Source organism: Camelina sativa, chromosome 10 (assembly GCF_000633955.1).
Source record: "Camelina sativa cultivar DH55 chromosome 10, Cs, whole genome shotgun sequence".
Taxonomy (NCBI): Eukaryota; Viridiplantae; Streptophyta; class Magnoliopsida; order Brassicales; family Brassicaceae; genus Camelina; species Camelina sativa.
Window position 1 is genome coordinate 2146805 of NC_025694.1, and position 14036 is coordinate 2160840.

Consider the following 14036-nt stretch of genomic DNA (forward strand, 5'->3'; position numbering starts at 1 on the left):
ATGTGTGTCACTGAGTTTGTGTTTGTTGTTGATGCAGGATGACTTGACCCATCAGCTAGCCATGATTATTCGACACAATGAGAACTTGAAAAGACAGGAAAAAAATGGGGCGCCAGCTCATATTATATCAGAGTTTACACAGCTCTTGCAGTTTCATATAGCTACCTATTTTGATAATGAGTTACCTGGACAGCCAAGGGTAATGCTTTTGTATCCTTCCAGATATCTGGTATGATACATTCGGATGGTACTTTATTTGGGTTGGCTTTATTTTCTTCAGGCTACTCAAAAATCAGGGAGGCCTATTAAGTCAATATGTAGTAGGCTGAAGGCAAAGGAAGGCAGAATCAGGGGAAACTTGATGGGAAAACGTGTTGATTTTTCGGCACGTACTGTTATTACACCAGATCCAACAATTAATATCGATGAGCTTGGTGTACCGTGGAGTATTGCTCTGAATCTCACATACCCAGAAACAGTGACTCCATATAACATTGAAAGGTTTGTATTTCTGGTGTTTTTTTTTTCTTTCTGTGTGTTTTTTTTCCATGTTTTGTTGACAATTTATTTTGCAGATTAAAGGAGCTCGTTGATTATGGGCCACATCCTCCACCTGGCAAGACTGGAGCGAAATATATCATTAGGGATGATGGCCAAAGGCTAGATCTCCGGTACCTGAAAAAGAGCAGTGATCATCATTTGGAACTTGGATACAAAGTATATACTGCTTTTCTTTATTCCATCTACTTAACGCACAAAGGTTGCTATTCTGGAATTCTTCATTTTTTTATGTTTCTTGGTCACAGGTTGAGCGGCATTTACAGGATGGTGATTTTGTTCTGTTTAATCGTCAACCAAGTCTGCACAAAATGTCAATCATGGGTCACAGGATTCGGATTATGCCATATTCCACTTTCCGTCTGAATTTATCTGTCACTTCGCCTTACAATGCTGATTTCGATGGGGATGAGATGAACATGCATGTACCACAATCATTCGAGACCAGAGCCGAGGTGTTAGAGCTGATGATGGTTCCTAAATGTATTGTGTCTCCCCAGGCGAATCGGCCTGTGATGGGAATTGTTCAGGATACTCTACTAGGGTGCCGTAAAATTACAAAAAGAGATACCTTCATAGAGAAGGTAACAATTTCATTAGCGGTTGCTTGTAAAGTATCTTTGAGTTTGATGAGAGGTGAAACTAACTCGTATGCTGATATCTGTTTCATTTTACAGGATGTATTCATGAATACGCTTATGTGGTGGGAAGATTTCGACGGGAAAGTTCCAGCTCCTGCAATTCTGAAGCCACGTCCTCTTTGGACTGGCAAACAAGTTTTTAATCTTATCATCCCAAAACAGATAAATCTGTTGAGGTACTCTGCCTGGCACTCAGATTCAGAGACTGGATTCATAACTCCGGGGGATACTCAAGTGCGAATTGAAAGAGGGGAACTTCTTGCCGGAACTCTTTGCAAAAAGGCCCTTGGTACATCTAATGGAAGTCTCGTGCATGTCATTTGGTAAGTTACATCATGGGGAATTGCTGACCTAATTAGTGTACTAGGCACAAAATTATCTTACACATCATTGCGAATTGTTGATGTAATTAATTTCATGATCTCTTTTGTTTTAATTTATGTTCATAACTTGGTTTTCAGGGAAGAGGTTGGTCCTGATGCAGCCAGGAAATTCCTTGGTCATACTCAGTGGCTTGTCAATTACTGGCTTCTGCAGAATGGTTTTACCATTGGAATTGGTGACACAATTGCTGATTCATCAACGATGGAGAAAATTAATGAAACTATTTCTAACGCAAAAACTGCTGTGAAAGATCTTATCCGGCAGTTCCAGGAAAAGAAATTGGACCCTGAACCCGGCCGAACTATGACAGAGACATTTGAGAACAGGGTTAATCAGGTACATTAAGGACATTATTTTGTGCTCTGTCAGAACATTATTTTGTCGTGCTGACCCATATTTTCTTGTAGGTCTTGAATAAAGCTCGTGATGATGCTGGAAGTAGTGCTCAAAAGAGTTTAGCAGAAACCAATAACCTTAAGGCGATGGTGACAGCAGGATCGAAAGGAAGTTTCATTAATATTTCTCAAATGACAGCGTGTGTCGGCCAGCAAAATGTTGAAGGGAAGCGGATTCCATTTGGATTTGATGGTCGAACATTGCCACATTTCACCAAAGATGATTATGGTCCTGAGAGTCGTGGATTTGTAGAGAATTCGTACCTTCGTGGTCTGACACCTCAAGAGTTCTTTTTCCATGCCATGGGAGGAAGGGAAGGTCTTATTGATACTGCTGTGAAGACATCAGAAACTGGATACATCCAGAGGCGTTTGGTAAAGGCTATGGAGGATATTATGGTTAAATATGATGGGACAGTCCGGAACTCGTTGGGTGATGTTATTCAATTTCTCTATGGTGAAGATGGTATGGATGCTGTATGGATTGAATCACAGAAGCTGGATTCCTTGAAAATGAAGAAATCGGAGTTCGATAGGACTTTCAAGTATGAGATCGACGATGAAAACTGGAATCCTACATACTTAAGTGATGAACATCTCGAGGACTTGAAAGGGATTCGGGAGTTGCGTGATGTATTTGATGCGGAATATCAGAAACTTGAGACTGACAGATTCCAACTCGGGACAGAAATTGCAACAAATGGTGATAGCACTTGGCCATTGCCTGTTAACATCAAGAGGCATATCTGGAATGCGCAGAAGACTTTCAAGATCGACTTGCGCAAGATTTCGGATATGCACCCTGTTGAAATTGTAGATGCGGTTGATAAACTACAAGAGAGGCTGTTGGTTGTTCCTGGTGATGATGCATTGAGTGTGGAAGCACAGAAAAATGCAACACTGTTCTTTAACATTTTGCTTCGCAGCACTCTTGCTAGTAAAAGAGTATTGGAGGAATACAAGCTCAGCCGCGAGGCTTTTGAGTGGGTAATTGGTGAAATAGAATCGAGATTTTTACAATCGCTAGTGGCCCCAGGGGAAATGATTGGTTGTGTTGCTGCTCAATCAATTGGAGAACCTGCTACGCAGATGACTCTTAACACCTTCCATTATGCTGGTGTCAGTGCAAAGAACGTTACACTCGGTGTTCCCAGGTTGCGTGAAATTATTAATGTAGCTAAAAGGATCAAAACACCGTCCCTATCAGTCTATCTCACACCGGAGGCTAGCAAATCAAAAGAGGGGGCTAAGACTGTTCAGTGCGCTTTGGAGTATACTACTCTCAGGAGTGTCACTCAAGCTACAGAAGTCTGGTATGACCCAGATCCAATGAGTACTATCATTGAGGAGGACTTCGAATTTGTGAGGTCCTACTATGAAATGCCGGATGAAGATGTTTCTCCGGATAAAATATCTCCTTGGCTGCTTCGTATAGAGTTGAATCGCGAGATGATGGTTGATAAGAAATTGAGTATGGCGGATATTGCGGAAAAGATCAACCTTGAGTTTGATGATGATCTGACTTGCATATTCAATGATGATAATGCCCAAAAACTGATCCTTCGAATTCGCATTATGAACGATGAGGGGCCTAAGGGAGAATTGCAAGATGAATCAGCTGAAGATGATGTTTTCCTTAAAAAGATTGAGAGCAACATGCTGACAGAAATGGCGCTCAGAGGTATTCCAGACATCAACAAAGTTTTCATTAAACAAGTTAGAAAAAGCAGGTTTGATGTGGAGGGTGGATTTAAGACATCTGAAGAGTGGATGTTAGATACAGAAGGTGTTAATCTCTTAGCTGTTATGTGCCACGAAGATGTGGATCCAAAGAGGACAACAAGCAATCACTTGATTGAAATTATTGAAGTTCTCGGAATCGAGGCAGTTCGCCGTGCTTTGTTGGATGAACTCCGGGTTGTGATTTCCTTTGATGGCTCTTATGTGAATTACCGCCATCTTGCCATCTTGTGTGATACCATGACATATCGCGGTCATCTAATGGCTATCACTCGACATGGTATCAATAGAAATGACACTGGGCCTCTGATGAGATGCTCTTTTGAAGAAACAGTTGATATTCTGTTAGATGCTGCAGCTTATGCTGAGACAGACTGCTTGCGGGGTGTTACTGAGAATATAATGCTGGGTCAACTTGCACCAATTGGAACAGGAGATTGTGAACTGTATCTGAATGATGAGATGTTGAAGAATGCTATTGAACTCCAGCTCCCTAGCTATATGGATGGTCTGGAATTTGGAATGACTCCTGCTCGATCACCAACATCAGGCACTCCTTACCATGAAGGCATGATGTCCCCGAACTACCTGTTGAGTCCAAATATGCGTTTGTCACCAATGTCAGACGCACAGTTTTCTCCATATGTTGGCGGAATGGCCTTTTCACCTTCTTCATCTCCAGGCTATAGCCCGTCTGGATACAGTCCTACTTCACCTGTATATAGCCCGACTTCGCCTACCTACAGCCCCACTTCGCCTACCTACAGTCCCACTTCGCCTACCTACAGTCCCAGTTCTCCTGCCTATAGTCCAACAAGCCCTGCTTATTCTCCTACAAGTCCTTCCTATTCTCCCACCTCTCCGAGCTACAGCCCCACGTCTCCAAGCTATAGTCCAACGTCTCCAAGCTACAGCCCAACATCCCCAAGTTACAGCCCGACTTCGCCTGCTTACAGCCCAACATCACCTGCTTATAGCCCGACTTCACCTGCATACAGTCCGACCTCTCCTTCTTACAGTCCAACTTCGCCATCTTACAGTCCAACATCGCCTTCTTACAGCCCTACCTCACCATCCTATAGTCCCACATCACCATCTTATAGTCCTACTTCACCTGCATACAGCCCCACTTCACCTGGCTACAGCCCCACTTCACCTGGCTACAGCCCAACTTCACCAAGTTACAGTCCAACATCACCAAGCTATGGTCCTACGTCTCCAAGCTACAACCCTCAGTCTGCTAAATATAGCCCATCTCTTGCTTACTCTCCTAGCAATGCAAGACTATCACCATCTAGTCCCTACAGTCCTACATCTCCAAGCTACAGGTTAGTGGTTTAGTGTATTCATAACTTGTAGATCACTCTATGAAGCTTCTCGTATATTGTGTCATCTTCTCTATTCATTAACTCTTAATATTTACTCTGCAGCCCGACATCGCCATCATACTCACCCACATCTCCATCTTATTCACCTTCGAGTCCAACATACAGTCCCAGCAGGTTTGACTATTAAACGCATATGAATATTGAATAGTTGATGCATTAATCTCATTCAAAGGTTTTCACAATCTAGTTACCCTTCAACATTTGAATTCTGCGAATATTGTAACCGGGTTGTTGTTCTGAAATTTGTCTCAGCCCTTACAGCTCAGGAGCAAGCCCTGACTACAGCCCAAGCGCAGGCTACTCGCCAACACTTCCGGGTTATTCACCATCATCCACGGGTCAGTATACACCACATGAGGGCGATAAAAATGACAAGACTGGGAAAGATGTCTGTAAGAATGATAAAAGCAACCCTTGAAAGAGAAAGAAGAGACATCCTAAGTTTTAGGTAACGTCTAAATCTCTTGGATTGGCTTCAAAATTCCTTGTAGCTCACAAACTCAGCCACGTGATTTTTCGTGTAACCCGCAGGGGGATAAATCAAGAGACGATGAAGGCTACCCAAAAGGACGAAACCGTTTCAAAAGGGATCTTCGTTGGAAAACTTTGTGGCAATGGTTTTCTTAGTAAATCCTTTTTTATGAGCTGTATATTATTCTAAACCTATCCATAAAGCCATACCCATCCTCTACCCCAAAAGAAAATAATATAACCAAAAAAATATATATATATATATCATAAACTTTAGGCTTTTCGTCTGGTTCAGTTTTTGCTTTGTTTGATGATTTCAGTATGTAAAACGGTTCAACTTGAAAGGATTCTTTATGCTACTACTGTTGCTTCATTGAGTAGATATATGAATTGAGAATACTTATGTTCCTGGGTTCCGACAAGTATTGATTGACATGTGACCACTTTGAACAGCTAGACTTCCCAACATATGTATAGTTCTTGTTTTATTCGCACCATGAAAGAATGGTTTTTTGGATTTTATGTGATTCATCATCTGCCCCATTTATTTAATTTCCATAGGTAAGAAATGATTCAAATTTCGAAAGTAGTATCAGATGGATATGGTGGGTGGTGGATCTCAGATTGGCATTGCTGGATTTTGACTTTTGTCTTTTTAATTATATATACAGAGACAGAGAAGACCTCTTCACATCATCATGATCAATTCTATCAATTTATTATATATACTAGTAGCTTTCTTCTTTGCGTCTAGAAAAATATTGGTGCAACATTCTTAAATCAGAGATTCACAATCAACAGATTTTGGGAACAAATTAAGTAAAGTTAAAAGGCCAGTCTTACCAATTAAAGAAGGCTAAAAAAACGAAGAACGTGTGCAACTAGCTACTACTCTCTTCAGAATTCAGATCTACACGGAATCATGTCGTCAGTGAGTCCAACAACTTCATCACGTCGTGTCTCCTCCACGTGTCCCGTCTTCTTCTTCCTTCTTTTGTCTTTCTCTCTCAAATCATTTCACCTAAAAATAATAAATAATCTTATTTTCTAAAAATAACTTTTCTCAATCAAATCCGTTTAACCCAAAAAAAAAAAAAAACTATTCAAATTCATCTTTGGTTTCTGCAGCAGCAACAACAACCGAGCCCTGTTCGTTAGGGTTTTCGGTTTTTGTTAGCTTTTTCTTCTTCTTCGTTTCATCCGCTTGTAACTATGGCGGCGAAATCACCGGAAGCTACGATGCTTCTACACGGTGACCTCGATTTGAAAATTGTTCAAGCGAGGAGGTTACCAAACATGGATATGTTCTCAGAACATATGCGTCGTTTCTTCACCGCTTGTAACGCCTGTACTACACCAGCCACCGATGACGACCCTAGAGATAGAGGCGAACACGGCGATAAAAACATCCGTAGCCACCGTAAGGTTATCACCAGCGATCCGTACGTCACCGTCGTCGTCCCACAGTCGACTCTAGCTCGGACACGCGTTTTGAAAAACTCGCAAGATCCTACTTGGAACGAGAATTTCAAAATCTCCATTGCGCATCCGCTGTCTCATCTCGAGTTCCAGGTCAAGGACGACGACGTTTTCGGTGCGCAAATCATTGGCACGGCTAAGATCCCGGTTCGAGACATCGTAACCGGTGAACGCATTTCCGGTTGGTTCCCTGTGCTCGGCGCCTCGGGAAAACCGCCTAAGAAAGAAACCGCTCTTTACATCGATATGAAATTCACTCCGTTCGACCAGATCCATAATTACCGATTTGGAATCGCCGGAGATCCGGAGCGCAAAGGTGTTAAACGGACTTATTTCCCTGTGAGGAAAGGAAGTCAGGTCAGGCTTTACCAGGATGCTCATGTTATGGACGGAATGTTGCCGGAGATTGCTCTTGATAACGGCAATGTTTATCAGCATGGGAAATGCTGGGAAGATATTTGTTATGCTGTTTCTGAGGCTCACCATATGATTTACATTGTTGGTTGGTCTGTCTTCCATAAGATTAAGCTTGTTAGGGAACCTACTAGGAAATTACCAAGAGGTGGCGATTTGACGCTTGGTGAATTGCTTAAATACAAATCCGAGGAAGGTGTTCGAGTTTTGCTGCTTGTTTGGGACGATAAGACTTCTCATGATAAATTCGGGATAAGCACGGTTAGTGTTTCTTTTGATTAGTTTTGCATTGTTGTTGGAAAAGAATTGGGGTTTCGGGTGAGGAGAATTTATGGTTTGAGTATTAAGATGTTCTTTTATATTGCAGCCTGGAGTTATGGGGACACATGATGAGGAAACTAGGAAGTTCTTCAAGCATTCTTCTGTTATATGTGTATTGTCACCTCGATATGCTAGCAGTAAGCTTGGGTTGTTCAAACAACAGGCAAGTCCTAGCTCTTTAAAGTATATGTTCTTTTCCATGGAAGATTCTTTGTTTCTCTCTCTCACAGGTTTTAGTTCTTTGTTTATTTCCCAGGTTGTTGGCACTCTCTTCACGCACCATCAAAAGTGCGTTCTTGTAGACACTCAGGCTGTTGGTAATAATCGTAAGGTCACAGCTTTTATTGGAGGTCTTGATCTTTGTGATGGCCGCTATGACACACCTGAACATAGGATACTCAACGATCTTGACACTGTGTTCAAGGATGATTTTCACAATCCTACATTTCCGGTGAGTGTATGGTTATTTACTGGTTATTTTCAAGCTAGAATCCTAGTTTCTTATATATTCCCGATTCTTATTGTGTTTCTACTTCCTCAGGCTGGTACTAAGGCTCCAAGACAACCTTGGCACGATTTGCACTGTAGGATAGATGGGCCTGCGGCATATGATGTTCTCATGAACTTTGAGCAGCGATGGAGAAAGGCAACACGTTGGAAGGAGTTTAGCTTACGTTTGAAGGGGAAAACTCACTGGCAGGATGATGCTTTGATCCGGATAGGACGTATATCATGGATTTTAAGTCCAGTGTTTAAGTTTCTCAAGGATGGTACTTCAATTGTTCCAGAGGACGAGCCATGTGTTTGGGTTTCTAAAGAAGATGATCCTGAGAACTGGCATTGTCAGGTCCTTCCAGATTCCTTCAGATTCCTTCCAAACAATATCTTTTCATGTAATATTTTTTTGTTGATTTGATATAACCATGGGGTTTCTTTGGCTTTCAGGTGTTCCGTTCTATTGATTCAGGATCTGTGAAAGGATTTCCAAAATATGAAGATGAGGCTGAGGTTCAGGTTGGTAGATTAACTTATTTGCACTAGTAATTATCCTTGACATCAACAGTTACTCAATGGAATTTCTGTTTATAAGCCCCACATTGTATAAATTGCACTACTAACTCTTCAGAATTATTTATTTACTGCAGCATCTGGAATGTGCCAAGCGTCTTGTTGTAGATAAAAGCATCCAGACGGCATATATCCAGACAATCAGATCTGCTCAGCATTTCATATATATCGAGAATCAGTATTTCTTGGGTTCTTCTTATGCTTGGCCTTCCTATAAAGATGCAGGTACGTTTTGATCTTTGAGTACAGTTCTTAGACTAGGAAATAAAATGCTCACATTGCATAGACTGTGTAAAGTCTAGTATTATTCTCAGTTACTAATTTTGTATGTTTGGCTGCATTTTCACCGGACTGTTATCCGGAATGTATAATGAACTTTCGTTCGTGGATTTTCTGATTCTGGTTTGTCTTGAATGGACAGGAGCTGATAATCTTATTCCTATGGAGTTGGCACTAAAGATTGTTAGTAAAATCAGAGCTAAAGAAAGATTTGCTGTATATGTCGTCATACCATTGTGGCCTGAAGGCGACCCAAAGTCTGGCCCTGTGCAAGAAATTCTATATTGGCAGGTAACGTTTTTAGCTGACTTTAAGATCAGTGCCAGTACCAAAATAGATTATTCCCTTATTTTTAAAGTGAAACAAACATTTCTGCTAAACATCCTTTGTGCTTTTCATTTTGCAGAGCCAAACTATGCAAATGATGTATGATGTTATAGCGAAAGAACTGAAAGCGGTGCAATCAGATGCTCATCCTCTCGATTACCTTAACTTTTATTGCCTTGGTAAACGAGAGCAACTTCCAGATGATATGCCAGCCACCAATGGCAATACGGTATAAGCTTCAAAAACTAAGAACTGATACATTCACAAAAGCTCTAGCTTAGTGATAGAGAAATCATACATATACTTTCAGTTGTAATCAGTGGAAACAAATGCCTAGTGATCTTTTTTAACTGCATTTTTCAGGTGTCGGATTCTTATAAGTTCCAGCGTTTTATGATTTACGTGCACGCAAAGGGGATGATAGTAGATGATGAGTATGTACTCATGGGATCTGCAAATATCAACCAAAGATCTATGGCTGGCACGAAAGATACCGAAATAGCCATGGGCGCATATCAACCTCATTATACATGGAATCACAAGGGAAAACACCCACGTGGCCAGGTTTGCCTTCCTCCTAACATCATCACCTGTACCATAACCGAAATCTCAAAAGTGTCTATTAGAATCTGTATCATTATGAAAGAAGTATAAAATTCCTAAATCATAGATTTAGAAACAACGGAAAAAAATGAAAAGTTAGGTTGAGAAATTGTGTGTTCTGCTCTAGATTCTTGAATCAGTATGAAACTTGGTGAAAGTATAACGAATAAAGAGGTTTGCTGGTATATCTTATCATATACACAGGTGTATGGATACAGAATGTCACTATGGGCAGAGCATTTAGGCAAAACTGGAGATGAATTTGTAAAGCCATCAGATCTGGAATGTGTGAAGAACGTGAATGAAATCTCTGAAGGAAACTGGAAAAAATTCATAGATACGGAATTCGCAGAGCTACAAGGTCACTTAATAAAGTATCCTCTACTAGTAGACATTGATGGTAAAGTGAGCCCTCTTCCTGATTACGAGACTTTCCCAGATGTTGGTGGTAAGATCATCGGAGCTCATTCCATGGCTCTTCCTGACACTTTAACCACGTAATGTTAATGTTAAATATAAATTTCAGCATTTTTGGGGTTTCTTTTGATCCTGAATATATATAGCTGAGAATGTGTTGTTTGAGTTGTACATTTAACTGTGTTGTTTCTTTTGATACATTCTTTTGTGATTGTCGTCAAAGACTCCAAGTATTTATTTGCTTGGGTGCAAAATGTAGAGTTGATGATGAGGCAAAATTATATGAGGATATTCTATTTATTTCTGGGTTTGTAATTTGATTAATGATTGTGAGCATAAATGTTCGAACCGGACCAAACCGAAGATGCATAGACAGGTCCATAAAGTTAATACCCGGAATAAAAATGAAAAAAACAGCAAAAATCGAACCGACCCGAACCGTGTTGGAAAGAACGAGGCAGACCGGAAATTAAAATCCGGATTGATTACGACGAGTTGAAGAATGTGCACACCATAAAAAAAGGTGAGTCTTGCCACATGGAATTACTTACTACTCGTTTAATATAAGATTTAAAGAATAAAAAAAATTCATCTGTAGACAAGGGGGAAACGAAGAAGTGATTTCACGCTCTCTTGGCTTAAAACTAAACCCTAACTCTCTCCGTCTCGATCGCGACGCGACCTCTGTTTCTTTCGCAATGGTGAGCTTCTACGATTAAATCTATACGTTCTTCTTTGAATTGCGATTTATATTTCAGAGGAAATTGCTGAGATATTTTACTTGGGTTTCTTTGCAGGCGGATTCTCCTCGAAGAAGGTTAGATTTAAAGTTTTCTTCTATTGCTACGCATTTTTTTTTCAGGGCTGTTGTCTCTTTTTTGGTTTTTATACAATATTGCGTAAGCTCTGTGAATCTGACGGGATTGGTTTGGGGAACTTGTTAAAGATCTAGTATTGGAGTACTTTTCTATCTAGTTATAATTTTTTGTTGATTTTGGGTTGTTGCAAAAGCTAATTAAATTGGATATTTTAGCTCATTGAGCTTAAGTTAGATGGTGTTTTTGAAGTATGCCTCGGATACACTTTTTTTTGGTTTTTTGTGTAATACAGTTTGTAATCGTAGACTTGATTTTTGTATTAGGGATATCAGGGTTTCACGATCTCCTTCACCCCGGAAAGGACGAGCCAGATCCAGGTCAAGATCTAGATCCAGGTCCAGGCTTAGGTCCAGGTCTAGGTCAAGATCTTTGCCTAGACCCATATCTCCGTTAAGAAGCCGTGGAAGGTTAGTTATTTTGCATTAAGTTGACGGTTTTTTTTTTTTGTTTTTTGGGTATGTCACTGAAAACTTATGGAAGAATATTACGTGCTAATCTTTATTCATCAACTACACTTAATAGGTCAAGGTCAAGAAGCCGTGGAAGGTTAGCTCTAGCTTTATACTTCTGAGTTTGAATGTCTTGTTGTCTGTTATTGGATTTATAGTTTCTAATGTTTAGTTTTCCGTTATCTGAATAATTTTTGGTTGACAGAAGTGAAGTTGAAAACCCTGGTACAACTCTCTATGTGACTGGTCTATCTACAAGAGTCACTGACAAGGATCTTGAATCACATTTCTCCAAGGAAGGAAAGGTGATAACATCTTAAGCTGATTCTCCTTTCTCATGTTGCCAGTTTAAATATTATTTCTTGTCTCTGCATTTTTTGAGCATACGATTCCTTAATATGTAGTTGACTAGTTTCATTTCCATAGGTTGCGTCTTGTTTTCTTGTGATGGAGCCTCGTACCCGTGTATCTCGTGGTTTTGCCTTTGTTACAATGGATAGTCTTAAGGATGCTGAGCGCTGCATCAAATATCTCAACCAGTCTGTACTAGAAGGCCGATACATTACTGTCGAAAGGGTAAAAATTTCATGCTTATTTTGGTGGCGATATGATTAGTTTGATATCATTATTTGTTGACTTGGAGGTTTTCTGACCATTCAGAAAATATTGCATCAAGCAACAATCAGAGATGATAAGAGTACTCATGCTTGCTCAACATCATTAAGTGAAACACAGCTTGATCAATCGAATCGCCAGCTTAAACAGCTTTTCCAAATGTTCTGACCCAACTAATCATATGCAACTATATTGCCTCTACTCTCAACTCTCAACTAATCAAAGGACATTATCAACTATCAAGTATCAACAACTATTAGTCAAGTGTTCTCCAGACTAGGATGCATCTTGTTTCCTTGAATCTACTGTGTGGCTTTTGTTTAACTTGTTACATGAAGTTTATGTACTTTGTATTGTCTTCAGTCCCGGAGAAAGCGCCCGAGAACTCCCACCCCAGGCCACTATCTTGGCTTGAAAAGCTCCAGAGACAGCGGTAAGTGAACATTTGTGAAGCCTCTGTTAATACTTGTCGAGTGTGTCAAGTATCAACAAATAAAAAGATTGCTAACTGTTCTGTCATCTTCTAATGTTGTGCAAAACAAGACCGAGAAGGCCATAGCAGTCGAGGGAGGCACTATGACCGTGATGATTATAGAGACCGTAGGTCACCAAGACGCGACTATTCACCCCGTGATGAAAGAAGGTCTAGAAGAGACCGGTCTTACTCTCCTTATGGAAGAAGCCCAGAGAGAAGGCCAGAAAGAAGGTCAGAGAGAAGGTATGAATCCCGTTGCTCGAGATAAACTGTTTCATCCTCTTGACAGAGGAACTCAACAACTTATCTTCTGATTTAGGTTGTGTAATTGATCATCCTTAAAATAGCATAAAGATTCTGTCAGGCAACACTTTGGGTTTCATTTCTTGTCTGTTGTTGCGTTTTATTCTGCTAGAACGCAGTGAGGTGAAAACTACAAAACTGTAATAGCTTCTCTGTTATGTCGCTACACTACTTGTTTTTGTGTGAATCAGGATATCTTTTGTGATGAGAATCTTTGAGATGGTTGGCAAGTATTTATTTAAAACAAAAAGGTGGAGAGATACCTAATTAATAAGCTTGAAACTGTGAAACTAAAAAAGAAGCCCCTAAAACAAAGCTATGACCAGAGAATCGAAAAAATAATCGTATATACGTGCTTAACTTATCGAAATACTAGTAATACAAACCTCATCAAGAATTGGCGTATTTGTGCCAACAAAGCAACATATGAATACATCTTCGGGCGATATAAAACCTAGAACGCCTCTCCTTCACCATAGCTAAACATCCTTTAGTCCTCTCCATTGATTGTCTGCAACCTTCTTCTTCTCCTCTTTTCCTCTTTCTTCTCATCCTGGTCGTCGATGAGCATTGCCCCATAACTGTTCTCTTCTCTTTACTTGGTTTCTTCACACTTTTTTCGTTATAGATTGCTTTGTTTCTCTTCTTTGGATAGACGATTACTCGCTATAAAAGAAAAATGGAAGAAGAAGAAGACGAAGCAATATCATATAAGGGACCAAATGTGAAGATGTAAAGAAAATAAAGCGAAGAAAAAAAAGACTATAAATAGAGGAGTGGTGGAGCAATGATGATGCGATGACGTTCAACATCATTAACGTCTTTTTTTTT

General features: G+C 40.2%; 3 protein-coding genes and 1 pseudogene across 3 annotated transcripts in view; 3 read left to right on the forward strand and 1 right to left on the reverse strand.

Moving 5' to 3' along the window:
- LOC104716543 (DNA-directed RNA polymerase II subunit 1) overlaps positions 1-5984 on the forward strand; it is an 8488-nt gene extending 2504 nt beyond the window's left edge. Inside the window, exons 8-14 of the mRNA XM_010433925.2 lie at positions 807-1142; positions 1236-1522; positions 1661-1919; positions 1991-5046; positions 5149-5220; positions 5359-5554; positions 5638-5984. Coding sequence (XP_010432227.1) covers positions 807-1142; positions 1236-1522; positions 1661-1919; positions 1991-5046; positions 5149-5220; positions 5359-5524 — 4176 coding nt within the window. The 3' untranslated portion in view covers positions 5525-5554; positions 5638-5984. The remainder of the gene's footprint in view (positions 1-806; positions 1143-1235; positions 1523-1660; positions 1920-1990; positions 5047-5148; positions 5221-5358; positions 5555-5637) is intronic.
- LOC104716544 (phospholipase D delta-like) lies at positions 6649-10785 on the forward strand. The gene is made up of 10 exons (XM_010433928.2): positions 6649-7731; positions 7838-7954; positions 8048-8242; positions 8333-8638; positions 8737-8805; positions 8937-9084; positions 9281-9429; positions 9545-9694; positions 9829-10029; positions 10273-10785. Exons 1-10 carry the CDS (start codon positions 6790-6792, stop codon positions 10567-10569), a joined length of 2574 nt encoding a protein of 857 aa, XP_010432230.1. The 5' UTR covers positions 6649-6789; the 3' UTR covers positions 10570-10785.
- Positions 11071-13427, forward strand: LOC104716546 (annotated as a pseudogene).
- LOC109126942 lies at positions 13536-14006 on the reverse strand. The gene has a single exon (XM_019230913.1). It carries the CDS (start codon positions 13782-13784, stop codon positions 13596-13598), a length of 189 nt encoding a protein of 62 aa, XP_019086458.1. The 5' UTR covers positions 13785-14006; the 3' UTR covers positions 13536-13595.

Bases quoted from the DNA above. Each gene is read 5' to 3' on its own strand.
- LOC104716544 (XM_010433928.2), top strand. From the start codon at position 6,790: ATGGCGGCGAAATCACCGGAAGCTACGATGCTTCTACACGGTGACCTC. The intron at 7,732-7,837 runs GTTAGTGTTTCT...TTTATATTGCAG, and splicing joins ATAAATTCGGGATAAGCACG to CCTGGAGTTATGGGGACACA. The intron at 9,085-9,280 runs GTACGTTTTGAT...TTGAATGGACAG, and splicing joins GCCTTCCTATAAAGATGCAG to GAGCTGATAATCTTATTCCT.
- LOC109126942 (XM_019230913.1), bottom strand. From the start codon at position 13,784: ATGGGGCAATGCTCATCGACGACCAGGATGAGAAGAAAGAGGAAAAGA.